This window comes from Hemitrygon akajei, chromosome 14, assembly GCF_048418815.1.
Source record: "Hemitrygon akajei chromosome 14, sHemAka1.3, whole genome shotgun sequence".
NCBI lineage: Eukaryota > Metazoa > Chordata > Chondrichthyes > Myliobatiformes > Dasyatidae > Hemitrygon > Hemitrygon akajei.
The window spans coordinates 71,741,514-71,759,535 of record NC_133137.1 but is presented as its reverse complement, the minus strand read 5'-3'; the positions used below and the strand labels follow the sequence as shown (position 1 = coordinate 71,759,535).

The window sequence follows — 18,022 nt, the reverse complement described above, 5'->3', positions numbered from 1 at the left end:
GCACAATGAAGGAAACTACGAATGACAGCAGAGATGGAGTATCTTCATTGCTGCCCTAAATGCCAGCAGCGTGATGGGCAAAAGAGCAGCATACATGTATGTCACCATATACATATCCTGAGATTCATTTTCTTGTTGGCATGCTCAATAAATCCATAATAGAATCAATGAAAGACTGCACCAACTGGGCATCAAACTAGTGTGCAAGACAACAAACAGTGCAAACAGAAACCGAAAGAAATAATAATAATAATAAATAAATCAGCAATAAATATTGAGAACATGAGATAAAGAGTCCATAGGTTGTGGGAGCATTTCAGTGATGGGGCAAGTGAAGTTGAATGAAGTTATCCCCTTTGGTTCAAGAGCCTGATGGTTGAGGGGCAATAACCGTTCCTGAACCTGGTGGTATGAGATCATAGGCTCCTGTGCCTTCTTCCTGATGGCAGCAACAAGAAGAAAGTGTGACCTGGGTGGTGGTCCTTGATGATGGATGCTACTTTCCAGCAACAACACTTTGTGTAGGTGTGCTCAATGGTGGGGGGAGGGCTTTACCTATGGTGGACTGGGCCATACCCACTACTTTTTGTAGGATTTTCTGTTCATGAGCATTGGTGTTTCCATACCAGGCTGTGATGCAGCCAGTCAATATACTCTCTACCACATCTATAGAAATTTGTCAAGTTTTAGATGTCATGCTGAATCTTCACAACCCCCTACTAAGTAGAGGCACTGCTGCACTTTCTTCATAATTGCTCTTGTGTGTTGGGCCCAGGACAGGACCTCCAAAATAATAACACCAAGGAATTTAAAGTTGATTACCCTCTCCACCTCTGATCCTCGGATGAGGACTGGCTTATGGACCTCTGGTTTCCTCCCCCTGAAGTCAATAATCAGCTCTTTGATCTTGCTGACATAAAGTAAGAGGATTTTATTGTGGCACCACTCAGCCAGAATTTCAATCTCCCTCCAATATGCTGATTCTGCACCACCTTTGATTCAGCCTATAACAGTGGAGTCATCAGCAAACGAATATGGCATTAGAGCTGTGCCTATCCATACAGTCATAAGTGTCAAGTGTAAGTTGAGGAACAAACCATTGTCTGTGCAAATATAATAATCAGTTTCCTGACCATTTGGTTCCCAAATGGCTCCCAGCCTTGTGCTGATTGAATAGAGAGTGGTCTTTGTTTATGAAGCTGCACCATGTGATTTTGAAACCAAACTTGACATTTGAACAAAATATTGTTAGGTACTGTCAGAGATTAGAAATATTTTTTTAAGGTGATACAGGATTAGTACTTGGGACTCAGCTACTCACAATGTATGTTAATGATGGAATTAAATATCATATTTTCCAGTTTGCCGATAAGACACGGAACTGGGTGGGTTATGAATTATGAGACACAAAAGTGACTTAGACATGTTGAGTGAATAAGCAACTAATTGTAAATGCACTATATCATGGATAAACATGAAGTTATCTGTTTCTGTATGATAAGGAAAAAGGCAGAGTATTATTTAAATGGCAATAGATTGGGAAGTTTTGATGTAACAGAGACCTGAGTGTTCTTGGATACATCATTGGAAGCAAGCAAGAGAGAAGGCAAATAATGTGCTGATTTTCATTGCATGATGGGTTAAGTTCAGGAGAAGAGTGTCTGGCTACAATCAATTATTGCAGAGCAGACTTAATGGGCTGAATGGCCTAATTCTGCTCCTGTCTTAGAAAGGATCTTAGAGAAATGAAAAGCAGAACAAGCTCAGTTCTGTTAATTACCAGTCTACTTTCAATCATCAGCAAGATGATAGAAGGATCTCAATAACAGTGATAACAAGATATGCTCAAAACCCCCCACAAAGTAAAAAGAAAACTTTAGACACGTGCATATATGTGTAGATTAGAATTACATCTTTATATCACTACATTATTGCTGATATGAACAAATCTCTTCATCAAAAATAAAGCATGGCCTATGCAAACCATTGTCAATGAAGTAAAACACACAAAATGATGGAGGAATTCAGCAGGTTAGACAGCGTCAATGGAAATGGACAGTGGATATTTTGGCTGAGACTTTTCAGGACTGGAAAGATAAGGGGAAGACACCAGAATAAAAAGCTGGGGGTGGGGAAGGAATATAGCTAGAAGGTGATAGGTGAAGCCAGGTGTGTGGGAAAGGTAAAGGGCTGGAGAGGAAGGAATCTGATAGGAGAGCGGACCATAGGAGAAAGGAAAAGAGGAGGTGGTAGACATATAGAAGAGGTAGGGGGCCAGAATGGGGAATAGAAAAGGGGAAGGGGGAGGTAAATTTTATTTTACTGAAAGGAGAAATCAGCATTCATGCCGTCAGGTTGGAGGTTACCCAGACAGAATAAAAGGGGTTGCTCTTCCACAGTGGGGGTGACCTTATCGTGGCACAAGAGGTGGCCATGGACGACCAGTCAGAACGGGAATGAGAATGGGAATTACAATGCTTGGCCACTGGAAAGTTCCACTTTTGGCGATGGAGCAGATAGAGCAGAGCAAAATGCTGGACGAACTCAGCATACACAAAATGTTGAAAGAACTCATCAAATTCTCAATGAAATACTGGTTTACACATTTAAATCTCAGGGTGTCATTATTTATTATGCTTTAGGATTCAATTTTCTCATCAATGCATATTGCAATTGTTTTTACTGCATCATGTATCTGTGTAATAAACTACATCAGTGAATATTAAATAAAAGCACTTCATAACTGATATGAAGCATACCTACACTCTCTGAAACATCACAAAAACACCTCAGCATGACAGTAAATATCACATTATTCAAAATTGTTTGAACAAGGAAGTTTCTTAACAGGACTACACACTCAGTCTGTTATTGAATCCCACAGGAAGCATAAAGCCATTACAGGGGATCCCTGCAGCTGAGGAAGTGGAAAAGCAGGCCTTGAACAATCAATTACACCACTGAGTTTACATTACAGAACTTTTAACTAAATCAGGAGCAATCAGATAATCCTTTATTTTGGAATGTTAAAAAAAACTGCTTACATTTAATTTCTATAGATGACATTGTGCTGCCTATTGTGAGTTAAAATATTTTTATATCTCACTGAGAGATTATGATAGGAAATTACTGGCCTAGAAATTGGACTTCAACCATTTTGGCGAGGCCAACACCAGATCCCAATTAGATCATTAGAAAAAAGAGGTAGCTGAAAAAATGAGTTCCCCGAATTGTGCACTAAAAACTCATTTGCACTGCTCCCGTCAGGAGCTGCCTGCAGAGTTTGCAACCATAACGTGCTGGGAAACACATCAAGACCATATAGAACAAGGCTGACAAGGAACAGAGAGATCTGTACATCAATATGCATGGATTGTTGAAACTGGCAGGGGTGAGAGTGGTCAAGCAATCAACTTCAATAGAAGCAAAGAGTACAACACAGAAGAGTACAGCACAGGAACAGGTCATTCAGCCCACAACATTGTGCCAAACCAGCAAAAAGTAAATGAAAAACACCCAAACACTAATCCCTCCTACCTACATCATCTGCATAACCCTCCATCTTCCTCACATCAGTGTCCCTATCCAAATGTCCCTTCAAAGCCTCTAATGTATTTGCCTCTACCACCATACCAGGCAACGCATTCCAGGCATCCACCACGCGGAGTAAAAAACGTAACCCTCACATCCCCTTGAACAAACCTCCCCTCACCTTCAATGTATGCCCTCTGGTATTAGACATACAAAAGCAAAGAAAATCGTGATGATCCTTTATAAAACACAGGCTCAGACACAGTTGGTGTCTCACGTGAGTACTCACTCTAGGAGAGATCTAAAGGCTTTAGAAGTAGGACAAAGGTGAATTATCAAAATGATTCTGATATTGTGGGATTTCAGTTCCATGGGTCTAGTGGAAAAGCTGTGATTATTATTTTTGGAACTGGGAGGTTGTAAGGGGATCTGATAGGGGAATTGAAAAGCCAAGAAGGTTGTAGACAGAGTAGGTAGAATGGTTGGTGAATGGTTCCTATTCACCAACTGGGAGCTAAAGATGAATTGGCAGTTGGAAAAAATATTTTACTTGGTGTGATCAGAATCAGAAAGCATTCCCTCTAGGGCGGTAACAGTGGAAGCAGATTTAACTGTATTATTTACAGTAATTTATCACTGGACAAGTATCTGGAAGGAGTGATTTGAAAGCAAAAGGGTGGAACTAGCTGGATTGCTTTTCCACAAACCTGGTATGACTTCAAGTTTGCTGCCAGTTCTCGAGTTGGAGAAACCCGAAATAAGAAGCGACACTGCGGACTGTAACATCGAAACTGCGAGCTGCTGGTCTCCCTTCTCACTGATTGATACCTCTCTCTCCCTCGTCTGCCGAGAGCAAGAATTCCAGGTTGTACTTTGTATACAGTCTCTGATATTAAATGGAACTATTGAATCATGGACAAGTCACACTGTTACTATACTGACATGAACACTTTCCGTGACACTGCAGAGCATCAAAGGCTGCCGTAGAAGTGAAATTAAACTGGTTAGAGTGAGGGATATGGCCCACTGGATATGCTGCTATGGGTAGATCCAATCAGAGATGGGTGCTTAGAAACTACACATGATTTGTTTAAAAAATGGCTGCAAACTGTACACAGAACTTCAGAAAATCATCTTACATGACATAAGTCATTGCAAAGTGAGGTTAAGAGCTGGAAGATACAGAACAGTTCAGATCCTCTAATGGCTGTCTTTCCCACTCCTCTTGTTTTCCTTAAATAGCCCAGGTCTGAAAATTGTTTCCAAGAGCTCTATTTGCTGCTTGTAGTAAAAGAAAACACATTCTGCACAAACATCAACCTCACTGAGGTGAACTGCAGCTGGAAGTATCATGCCCAATTGGGAAGTTACTCAGAAACTAACTCAGAAATGACTGCTATCATGATTTAATGTCTCTGCCAAGTAGCTTCAATGCACAAGTCACCATAAAACAGAAGTAGATCGGAAATCTTTATTAGTTATTTTCCACCCCAAGGCAACAAAAGTAAATCTTAACACAATATTTCAAGAAACAGTTTAAATATTTCCTTTGTTTAAAATAAAACTTTTTTTTAATTCAGATAAAAATATAGTAGAATTTGCCTTCAAATACTTTCTGCTTGTCCAGCAATGTAGAGAAGCTGGACGGTTATTATTTCACAAACTGAAAAATATGATCTTCCAAACATTATTTAAATGCATTCATGATTGCCTTCAACATATATTACCTTCTGTAAGGCATTCTCTAAAAGTAGCAGATACAAAGGGAGCAACACACACAAAATGCTGGCAGAACTCAGCAGCTCAAGCAGCATCTATGGAAAATAGTGAAATGTTGACGTTTTGGGTTGAGACCCCTCCTCAGGACAGAGGGAATGGGTGAGATGCCTGAAGTAAATGGTGGGGGGAAGGGGAAAGAGGTTAGCTGGAAGGTGATAGGTGAAGCCAGGTGGGTGGGAAAGGTCAAGGTATGGAGAAGAAGGAATCTGATAGGACGGGAGAGTGGACAATAGGAGAAAGGGAAGGGAGAAGGGACACAAGGGTAAGTGATAGACTGATGAAAAGTAAAAGGTCAGAGTGGGGAATAGAGGAGGGGGAGTTTTTGTTCACTGGAAGGAGAAATCGATATTCATGCCATCAGGTTGGAGGGTTTGGCTGAAAAATGGCTTCAACCACTTCTTTTTTTTTAAAAATCGGTCAAATAAAGCTATTGGCTTGATTGCTTTTTAAAATAAAATTAACAAGATACCGACTCAATTATAATTACAAATGGTCATTCTGCCTCACTAACACAAGTACACTTTCACATCAGTTTTTCACTTTATAGTTTATATAGATCATGTTTCAGCTGAACATCACCAACCCTTTAATTGAAACGACAGCCACCGATGGTGGATGTGGAGACGTTTAAAAAGTATGAGGGAAATCAGAAACACCTTAATGATTGAAAATAGAACAAAATTGCTGCAATTCAATAAAAGAATTTTAAATAACTCAGTAATTCAGAGACATTTTTACAATGGTAATATGTTGAAAACAGTGAGGAAATTAAGCTTCTGAATCAGCTAATGAAGTACACATCTCATTTCAGGATGTAAAGTTAATGGACAAACTTTTTACAGCCGATATTGTTCACAGCAAATCAACTTATTTATTAGGTGAAGCCAATGCTTTTAAACAGAACTGTGTTTTTTATCCTTTATTTATTTTAGTTACATATCACATTTCTATTTACAATAATGTAAATAACATGTACATAAATAGGCTCTGAACTGCACATTTTTAATTGGATCGGAAAAATTCCATTTCTACAGCGAAAAATTTATTAAAAGTGGGAACCACCTTCACACAGCTCTATTTGAAATGGACTTTGGGGAAGGAATGGAAAAAACAAAAATAACAAGAAAATGGTATGACAAAGGTTATGAATTACTTTTAATAATTACAATTATGTGACAGTCACAGGCATAAAGTGTTATCATGGAGTCTTTGGGATGTTAGAGAATGGTAGATTTATGGGGAAACATTACATATAGAAAAAATAAACTATTTGAAACACTATTAATTTTCAATCTTAAATCAGTCTGCTTGTTAAAAGTTTATAAGATCATACATTACAGGTTTTAAGTGTACTTAGTAATAGAGAAATCATAGGTACATTTCATTTTATGTCAGGCACTAGCTCAACTTATGTAAACAGTTACAATAAATCAACAGTGACCTTGTAATCATAGTTGAATCAACTTATTTGAATTCAGTTATGCTAAATATGTTAAATTTGTGGATGTTATTAATTCTGAAATGGAAGTCCTTCCCCAAAATTCATAATGTAACCCAGAAGATTTTTTCCAATGGTATATTTTGTGTGGCACAGTCATACATTCTACAGTCTGCATTCTGGCAGAATCTCAAATGAACAGTGTTGTGGAGTTCAGAGACTGAAAATTAAGCAGACAGATAAAAATAAAACCAATCCTCATAGGAAAACGTGGAAAGCCTCATTATCATTATACTGAAAATAACCTATTATTAAGCAAAGGAACATATTCCATCCCTTCACTATCATTTTCCCCATATGTACATAGGCAATTTGCTTAAAGCTGTGCCTGCAATTTGGTGTAATTATTGTGACAAATATACATTATACTAATTTATGCTTTTTGTTTCCAAATGATAAAAGAATTCACCTTCTGCAATGGGTACAACATGCCAAGTTAATGGGGTTACTTTACAATAAATGAGCAAAATCTGAGACTATAGATGAAAAACTAGAGCTTTCACATTTACACATCTCTCTTTGCATTTGGTTTTATCGTTTGTAGTGATTTGGCGCATCTGCAAATGCATATTTCAGTCTGTAAGCTTCTGCCAGAAGAATGCTGATCTCCTCGTTGCCCCAGTACATTGTGGGTAAATTCTGCAGAAGGATCATAAGTCCCTGAAACAAATAATAAAAAAAAGAATAAACTTCAAAAAATCACCTGTTCTGAAACGGAAAGAATTTTAGTATCAGCATTTTGGAAAACCTTCAAGTAACAGTGAACAAGCGCACAGCTAAGTACTAAAGAGTGGAGAAGAAGCTTGAAACTTAAGATACAATTAGAACAATAAATCAACCATATTGCAAACTGGATCCGGAACTGTACTGTCAGGATTTGGGGAAACCTCAAGATATTTAAAAATTATTATGTCTAGAAGTCACTTCCAGAAAGGTTCAGTTGATAATCCAGCTGCTCATATCAAAGACTAAAATTATTTACTTTGACATGCAAACCTGATTCTAATGTCCATCATCTTTATATAGTACAATAGTTTAAAGAATAGTAAGTAGAAATAACTTATCATAAGTACAATTCCTGGTCAGTTAACTGAGTTTAATGAAGCCACATTACTGTGCGTCAATTCAAATTTAAGCATCTAAACTAAAGCTAATTATACCCATGTTCTGCCTGATTTCACAAAAAATGTGTGGTCATCCTCTTCAACAAAGATAATATGTCAATCTTTGCGCTAAATGTGCCTTGTGCTGTATGTGACTGTTGCTACTGCGTTTTGCATCTTGGCCCCAGAGTAACACTGTTTTGTCTGGTTGTATTCATCAGTATTCATGTATAGTCGGATGACAATTAAACTTGAATTTGATCTGGTTTAAGCTCCAATAATTGGTTTTCTATTGTTAAGAAAACACTGCCTCTTGATCTACCGTAGATGCCGGATTATAAGCCGCTACTTTTTTCCCACGCTTTGAACAGCTTTGAACACTGCGGCCTTTACTACGGTGCGGCTAATGCATGGTTTTTTTTCATGCCGCCAAAAACATTTTGCCTCGTAACAGTAGACCAATAAAATTGATGAGTAGTTCACAGAGGTCCAATGAAATTGTACGATAAATCAAGCGCACTTTCACAATTAAATTATTGTAAATCAGTCATTTGTACTCACCCTCATCAACATGGAAAACACTCGAAGCATTGTGCTGCCTTTATGGCAGTTATTTAGTTTATAATATTTTCGCTTAGTAATTCATTTGTTAGTATTTTCTAGTTAAAGTTAGAAGTGTTTTAAGTATATTTGTTTTCTGTACTACATCCCGGGATGCTATGACGTCACATCCGGTTTCGCTGCGTCTTGTTGGAAAATACCGGTGAGCGCATTACACCCGCGCGAGAACGCTGCCAGCATATGATGCTGCTTTTAAGTTAAAGGCGATCAATAACTTTTCCTGGTAGGCTGCAGTATATATTTTTTTACCAGTCGTTAGGAGATATTGGAATGTTGTTCGTGCACTGTTCAGTAAAAAAGTATACGCAACGTAATTTGTGTGTTACCGATACGTATGTATATTTAAAAGTAGCCGTGTTACAGGCACGGTTCGAAAAAAGCATTTGCAATATGTATTTGTTTATGTTACCATACGGATTTAATTAAAAGTTAAAAAATCCTCACGTGTAATATCTTTCTGTGTAAATATCTCATATTACAACGTGGGACACCTGCGGCTTAAAATCCGGTGCGGCTTGTACAAGTACAAAATTGATTTTCTTTCTAAAATTAGAGCCTGCGGCTTTTAATCAGGTGCGCTCTGTAGTACAGAATCTACGGTACCCTATAAAATCCTTTTGTAAATGTGAAGATCCCTCCTAGATCACTCCTCTGTCTTCCCTCATTCTATTATCAAAGTCATTTGTGTTCTCTGAAAAGTTTTTATCTAGTTTATAATAATAGATGTCATCACGATAACAGGTTCTTGTCTGCGATCGCTCATTCCACATGGTCCAATGTTTGTCATGAGTGCTCTATATCACAACATACTAAAGATCTTGCGGAAATTTAAATGATCCAGATCAACTACATGATCCCTGTCCACTCTATTACTTCAAAATATTGATCAAAAATTAGCCACGACATACCATTTGGCATGTAATGATGATGAGAGCATGAAGGAAAGAAGCAAAAGAACATCTATTTGGAAAGAATTTGCAATTGACACCCAATTTGAATTTGATAGAGTAGATATAGAAGACAGAAAGGAGAAATGTTAATGGGAGAAATATTAACAGCTTATAATAAACAAAGAGATTTCAATCACAATAAAGATTGGGACTAACAGTTGGAATGATATGTGTACAAAATTAATCAAAATACTTCAAGAATTCTTTTGTGAAAACAAGGCAGGAGAATGCACAAGGGAAGACATTGCTGGATTCATTCTTACTGACAAAAGGAGAGGATAAGATGATAAAGCAAATAAATTTTGTTTTGGGGGTGGGTGGGTCAAAGGAACAACTTTCAGGCTGATGCGAAAACAGAACAGATCATAAGGCTATTAAGACTTTGATGGATCTAAAATGAGGTACGAAATCAATATAGTGTGTTGAACAGGAAAGCATGAAGAAAAATGTAATCACTTTAAAAAGCTATATATATATAGATAGTTAGAAATAAGATGCTTGTAATGTTTCTCATAGTTGCTGTGACAGAAGATGAAAATATTTGCGTCATTGAGTCTATGCCAGCTCTCAGAGCAATCTCCACTTACTTCTGTGGAACCTCTGTCCATCTAACTTCACCACATATCTCCAATCACCAGATAAATGGGGAGAAATAAATAAAAGCCAAGTGACTAATGACCAAGCACATCTTTGGGATGTGAGGGAAACCAAAACAATCCAATGCAGCAACAGGAAGAATATCAATATTGAAGATGTAGGCTATTTGAACTTTGAAGCTACCCGTTATGACACTATGTACTCTTGTACAATTAAAAAACTGGAAAAGAATAAAATGGTCAGATACAAAAGAAAACATTAAGGATAATAATTAAATGTTTTCTAAATGCAAGAGAAGGCGGGTAAGAGATTCGCAAGACAAGCAAATAGTCATTAAAAATGATTAAAAACATTAAAACCGAAGTTTTAAAGGACATAGGATTTCAAATCAATGAGTGCCATTTATACAGTTAGAGATAACCTATGTACACAGGATGCAGAGTGTAGCAGCAGGAAGGATCAATGAACTACGACAGGTTTGGGAAAACAGTTTGGATGAATTATAATCAGGAGGAAGGATATTGCCTTCATTTTTAGAATCACTATACTAAAAGGGTAGTTTTGAAGGTAAATCAATGGGTCTTTTACTGAAAGAAATCGGACTTAAAATTAAGAGATTTAGATGTGATTTTGAATCCTGTGTTAACAGAAGGATATAGTTTGTTTTAATGCTTTCACATACTTATCCACCTTTCTACTGTATGCTATTGAATAAATATGCTACCTTCTACTCCAAATGGAAAATCCCTGTCAACTTAGCATTTAACTGCTCTATGTGTCACTACAGTCTTATGTATTTCCTGTATTACAGCTGCAACAATACTTGGAGGCAATTTAATCCACCATGAACGGAATTTCTAAGGTTAATGCAGGTACAAATCCTTTCCATATTTGGCTGCACAACTAGTCTTGAGGTAGAACCACTTTGACAGGAAAATGGGGCAAAACCCTATTTTTATGCTTTTTAAAACCTGAAGCCTATACAAGAATTTCACTAATCTGATGCAAGATCAAACTCCACTTTCTGACTCTGAAAATTTCATAGTGCTTGCTGTCAATAAAATTCCAAGATAGTCATTCAGTATTTATTTGGATAAACACGAGTCTTGGTTTCCACACTTCTCAGCTCCTGAGCTGATACAGATGAGATGAACCGATATGATGACAGTGTGCTCGGTCACAGCTGCTTCTATGGGACCAACTGAAGGTGTTATTGTCTTTATTAAACGTCTTTTTAATTATCACGAGATCCTACTGGACATTAAGAACTAAAGTACTACAGGTCTACCCCATCAGTGAGTTGCAGAAGTGGGACAGATCCTAGGGTGATCCCAGTTACTAAAACCCTTGATAGAGCTCAGCCCCATCTCCTACAAGGTGGGTATGGAAACTTTGTTTTTAGCTGTTTTTGAGCAGTTAGACAGGGCAATTGTTGCAGACTGTGGAGCTTCAGCAAAGAATGCTTCGCCCTGTGGCCATCATTGGCTAGCGGCATGGTGCTGAACTGAACTAAGCTGAAAACTCCTGGACTCCTGAAGTGTTGTTTGCTTGCCTTTTGCCGTTTGCGCAATTTGTTCTTTTTTCACCTATTGGGTGTTTGATGTCTTCTTGAATGGGTTCCATGGTGTTTCTTTGGTTCATGGCTGCCTGTAGACAACAAATCTCAGGGTTGTATATCGCGCACGTACTTTGAACCTTAGGATTGTACCAGGGCCTTAGAGGATAACATGGGTTCTCAGCTGTGCTTTATAAAATGCTACTGGAATGCACAATATATCAATTCTTGCATTCTCCTTTATGAACCTGTACACATAATTAAATGATTAAACAATTGAATGCAGTCAGATTAGCAACAAAATGGGACTCAAGGTCAGGGTACAGATTAAGATCCTTGGATAGACCTGCTGATTAACTAGTCAGCTAATGAAGCTCATGCTCACACTGCCTAGCTAGAGATGAACTTTGCTCCAATGGAAAGAAGATCCAGGACGATTTAAAACCAAGCAGTGATTTAAGGGCTTAAAATGAACATCAGCGTGGAAGGGAGTTCCTCAGATCAAGGACAATGTTGTGGATTCTGAAGAGAACAATGTGGAACCACTGATGGAGCAGGTGGTGCCTCACAGGATGAGAAGGTGGATAGCTTGAGAAATCAGGTACTTCTCCTGCTGTTTATGCAAGACTTGTGTGTGCTCTCAGTACAATAGTCAGCCTAGGTGGAACAGTTCTATAGTTTAGCTTCACGCTCGCAGAAGTTTCATTCAAAGTGACATGCAATGTGATGATAAAAACCATGCATAAGAAGAGGCACACACACAGACAGCTACACACACTGAGCGTGCATGGAAATGCTCTGAATCTGGGGAAAAAAATTCTCTCCCCCACGCTCTTCCTCTATTTCTGGCCTTTTATGTCTCCTCACCTGCCTATCACCTCCCCCGGGTCCCCTCCTCCTTCCCTTTCTCCTATGGTCCACTCTCCTGTCCTATCATATTCACTCCTCTCCAGCTATTATCTTTCCCGCCCATCTGGCTTCAGCTAGTACCTTCCAGCTAGTCTCCCTCCCCCTTTTTATTCTGGCGTCTTCCCCATTCCTTTCCAGTCCTGAAGAAGAGTCCAGGCTTGAAACATCTAGTGCTTACTTATTTTTATAGATGCTGCCTGACCTTCTGAGTTCCTCCAGCATTTTGCGCGTGTTGCTCTGAATCCACATATCCATATACTCTTACCCCTTTCTCATCACATTCTGTTCCTTACCATCCGCAATTGATCTCTAACAAACACTTAAGGGCTCTTACGTGGATTACTCTTTATCGGCGTCAATGTATTCTGCTGCAAAAACATTCACAAATAGGCTGTTATCTATGCAGGATTGCATGATAATGAATTTTTAGGTAGGAATTTTGTATCCAATATTCTACCCTAATGCAATAAAACCAGAGGATAATGTACTAAGTACATGATTCACTGCTGCATCTAGCTGAAGCTGGACTCATGAATTTAATATTTAATTACTACTTAGAAGTTTCAAGATAGCAGCAAATCATCACTTTGGAGAGCTTAGACACAGTTCAAGTAACAGTGGATCTCATTAAAACCCACCATTAATATTGATGCAGTGCAAAGATGAGTTTCAATATTTTGTGTGGGGATAAGCGAAATAAGTGAATGATGTGACATGGTGTCTAATTGCAATCAAAGGATAATAGAGCATCTGATTCACTAGATAAGGCGGCTACCCAATTTTCCTGAATTCAGTTTTTCTTTCATGTGAATGCATTTGCACAGCCATTATTTTACTTGCCTCTGAAGTTAAGAGGCCACAATATAACACTAGGCACAACAGAAATAACCAGATGTCACAATATACATATCATCACTAAATGTTGGAAATTTTTTCTACAAGATGAACACTGCAAGGTGGGAGCCATACAGTTAATATCAGAGGAAACATTTCCCCTTATAGAAGTTGGAGAAATAGATATTGCACACCACCAATTCAGCTTATTCTAATTAATGCTGTCAACAAACCATTTGCACATTGCTAATTTCCCTTCTAACAAGCTGGAGAAATCAAATTTATGCATTTAAGGTCTGGAATAGGTTTGGGCTAGAGTGGAGATGCATTTCTATGCTACGATGATGGAATGTTAGATAGGTTTTTACATAGTAGGGTAATTAAGGGTTTTGGGGAAAAGGCAGGTAGATGGAGCTGAGTTTATGGACAGACCAGCCATAATCTTATTAAACGGCAGGGCAGGCTCGATGGGCCGGACGGCCTACTCCTGCTCCTATTTCTTATGTTCTTATGTTTACAACTGAGATTACACCCAAAAACACAGAGATACTGAAACCACATATAGACACACTTAAACCAGCAAGAAATGCAACAAACAGAAATTACTTCACTGTATTAACTTACATACCATGTTTTCCAGATTTAATGAAATTGAAATTTAGTGTTGTCATTACAATTTGAAACTGACAGCAACATCTACTTCACATAGATTGTTAAACATGAATATCTTGAAGCAGTTGGCAGAAATTCATCTTACTATATATATCATCTAGCTTAGCTAGTTGAGTAGTGTCGCAGCAATGCTCTTGCACTCAACATCAATAAGACCAAAGGACTGATTGTAGACTTCAGAAAGGGTAAGACGATAGAGTGAGCAACTTCAAGTTCCTGCGTGATAATAACTTTGAGGATCTAACCTGCACACAATATATCGATGCAGCTATAAAGAAGGCATGACAGCAGCTATATTTCATCAGATGTTTCAGAAGATTTGGTATGTCACCAAAGGCATTCACAAATTTCTACAGATGTACTGCAGAGAGCATTCTAACTGGTTACATCACTGTCTGGTCTGTGTGGCGGGGGGAGTGCTACTGTACAGGATCAAAATAAGCTGCAGAGTTGTAAACTTAGCCAGCTCTATCATGGACACTGGCCTCCGTAGTATACATGACATCTTAAAGTAGTGATGCCTCAAAAAGGCAGCATCCATCATTAAGGACCCCCATCACCTAAGTCATTCCTTGTTTTCATTGCTACCATCAGGAAGGAGGTACAGAATCCTAAAGGCACACACTCAACAATTCAAGTACAAATTCTTCCTCTCTGCCATCAGATTTCTGAATGGATATTGAACCCACCAACTATCTACCTTTTTTATTTCGATTTTTGCGCTACTTAAATATAAAGAATCACAATCTAGGTTCAAAAAAGTATGTGAACCTCTGGGGTAATGCCTTCTACAAAAGATATTTGGAGTTGGGTGTTCCAATCAATGAGATAAGATTGGAGGTGTGAGTTGTCGAGGTGCCCTGTCCTATAAAAAAGACACTCAAAGTGAGGCTAATGACAGAGCCGGCTCTTCTCAAGAAAGATCTGTTTATGTGCACCATGTCTGATTAAAAACAGCTTTCACAGGACCTTAAAAGAAGAATTGTAGACATGCATGAAGCTGGAAAAGGCTACAAAGCATTTCTAAGGACCTGAGTGTTCATCAGTCCACAGTAAGAGAAATTGTCGACAAATGGAGAAAATTCAGTACTGTTGCTACTCTCTCTAGCAGTGGGTGCCTTGTAAGATCACAGCAAGAGCACAATGTCCAATGCTGAAGTGGTGAAAAAGAACTCAAGGGTAACAGTAAAAGACCTGCAGAAATCTCTAGAACTTGCTAAAATCTCTGTTCATGTGTCCACACTGAAAAAGAATGGTGTTCACAGAAGGACATGACGGAAGAATCCACTGCTCTCCAAAAAAAACTATTGCTGCACATATCAAGTTTGCAAAAGACCACCTGGATGTTCCACAACGCTTCTGGGACAATGTTCTGCAAACAGATGAGACAAAAGTTGAACCTTTCGGCAGAAATGTTTGAAGGAAATGTTGTGGAGCATGGTGGAAGGAGCATCATGGTTCGAGGCTACTTTGCTGCTTCAGAGTCTGGGCAGCTTGCAATCATTGACGGAACAATGAATTCACAATTGTATCAAGACATTTTACTGAGAATGTCAGGGTAGCAGTCCATCACCTGAAGCTCAATGATACAAGACAATGATCCGAAACATAAGAGTAAATCAAAAACAGTATGGTTTAAAAAGAAGAAAAATTGTTCCGCAAAGGTTAAGTCAGAATCCAGACATTAACCCAACTGAGATGCTATGGCATGACCCGAAGAGAGCTGTTCATACAAGGTATTCCAAAAATATTAATGAACTGAAACAGTTTTGTATGGAGGAATAGTCCAAAATTCCTCCTCACCATTATGCAAGTCTGATCAGCAGCTACAAGAAATGTTAGGTGGAAGTTATTGTTGTTAAAAGAGGTTCTACCAGTTATTAAATATAAGGATTCACATACATTTTCCAGCCTGGACTGTAAATGATTAAACAATGCATTCAATAAAAACATGAAAAGTACAATTGTTTGTGTTTGAATTAGTTTAGGTGGATTGCGTCTGTCTATTATTGTGTCTTAGATGAAGATCAGACCACATTTTAAGAGTAATTAATGCAGAAAACCAGGTAGTTGCAAAAGGTTCACAAACTTTTTCATGTAACTGTATATACTTAGTGTAATTCAGTTTTTCTCTATTATTATTATGTATTGAAATGTACTACTGCTGTAAAGTCAACAAATTTCACAACACATGACCGTGATTTTAAACCTGATTCTGATACTTCCTTTAAGATTCGCTTTATTTGTCACATGCACATATAGTGAAACATATAGTGAAGTGAATCACTTATGTCAAAACAAATCAGTGAGGATTATGCTGGGCAAGTACCAACAACTCACTAACCCTAACAGTATGCTTTTGGAATGAGGGAGGAAACTGGAGCACCAGGAGGAAACCCACATGGTCACAGGGAGAACTTACAGCAAGGATTCCCAACCCTTTCTTATTCCATGAACCCCTACCATTAACGCTTTGGGAGCCCCTGACCTAAAGACTCCTTACAATGGAGGAAATGGGACCCTGATCCGCTATCACCAGTGCCGTAACAACATTACACTAACCGCTACGATAGTGTGCTGTCCCCTATTCATATTGTCATTTTGAAGGTATATCTGACTTGCAGGTTCTGCATTTTATTTCTTTGCCAGTTGAAAGTATTCTTTAACCACCCGTTCACCATGCTTGATGATATGACTTGCCTGAGAGCTACTGCTCAGGGAAAGGGGGATCACTCCAGAGAGATAGTCAGGCCTCAGTGGGTAGCTTTCGCCAAGGTCAGTGACCTTGCTACTGACAGAAAATACTGGGCCATTGCAATTGTACTGGTGTGTTTTCTACAACCCGACAAATAATGGTGAATCTGACCTCTAAGTACTGATGGACCCAGTTTGATCACTGCACATGAAAAGGTGCTCAGTATTACCTTGCACCAACAGACTATGAACAGAGAAAAAAGAAAAACCAAATGCACGTGTTATGGATTTTAAACAAAAAAATAGACATTGTAACTAAACAAATCACATGGCAACAGTTTTAAATATATTTCCAGTAGTCCTCTTTTTGAAGTGCTGTGCAACTATTTATTCAGACTCATTTGTATGTTTCTGTTAGGCCCCTGGCTGTGGAACTGTCAATTAGTCCATATTTGTGCTTAAATTATTCTCTAAACCAAAATCCTTTCTGACACCATCCATCATTTGAATTTTATAAATAGAACAACATCAGTTAAACCAATGGACTTTTAAATGGGCAAAGCTGCTTTATAGTTTCAGAGACTGACAAAGTATTTTGACAAATTGTATGAAAACTTTAATTTGTATTCCTTTTTGAATGGAGCCTGCTGAGATCCCTTTGAAATTCACACAAACTGGACTATTTTCTATTTGGAGGAGCTAAGTAATCCGAGCTGCTGACCTGAATCACAGACACTCCACAGAACAGCTGAATTTTAACTGGTTTCAATAAACTCGCATTTATATGGTGCCTTTAACAGGTAAACAGGCTGTGATACCTCATAAAAGAGGAACAGCAAGATCAAAATAAATAATACCATCAAGTTTGTGCATACAATCCTAAAACAGGCAAACGATCAAATCAATAGCAAGACCTATCGTTAGCAAAAGCCTAGACCTTATCAATAGTATAGTGTGCATTAGTGTGAACGTCATCTCTTTATAAGAAAGAAAGATGCGTACATAGGCAGTGTTAATGTCAGTTCAAAGCTTTTCAGGGAAATCCATTGATTGCTGTGTAAATAATTGGAAAATCCAATACCCAAGACAATCCCACAGAGGGATGACATTGACGTGTGAAAAATACGAGTAAGTATTTCTGGAGCTCCTGATGCTTTGGACTACCTTTCATCTCTCCAATATCTAAATCTAACATTCCATTTGAATAAGACCACAAGCAATGGAGTCTCTCGACAACGTAATAAAATACAAAACCAAGCCTACATTCAAGTCCCAGATG

At 38.3% G+C, this 18,022-nt stretch overlaps 1 protein-coding gene across 4 annotated transcripts in view; it reads right to left on the bottom strand.

Annotated features, from left to right (window-relative positions):
* Positions 1-4,988: 4,988 nt before the first annotated feature.
* The window catches only part of tbc1d22a (TBC1 domain family, member 22a), a 274,507-nt gene continuing 261,473 nt past the window's right edge, over positions 4,989-18,022 (bottom strand). For all 4 annotated transcript variants that reach the window (XM_073066369.1, XM_073066364.1, XM_073066366.1 and 1 more), the window contains one exon: positions 4,989-7,468. In XM_073066369.1, coding sequence (XP_072922470.1) covers positions 7,340-7,468 — 129 coding nt within the window. In that variant the 3' untranslated portion in view covers positions 4,989-7,339. The remainder of the gene's footprint in view (positions 7,469-18,022) is intronic.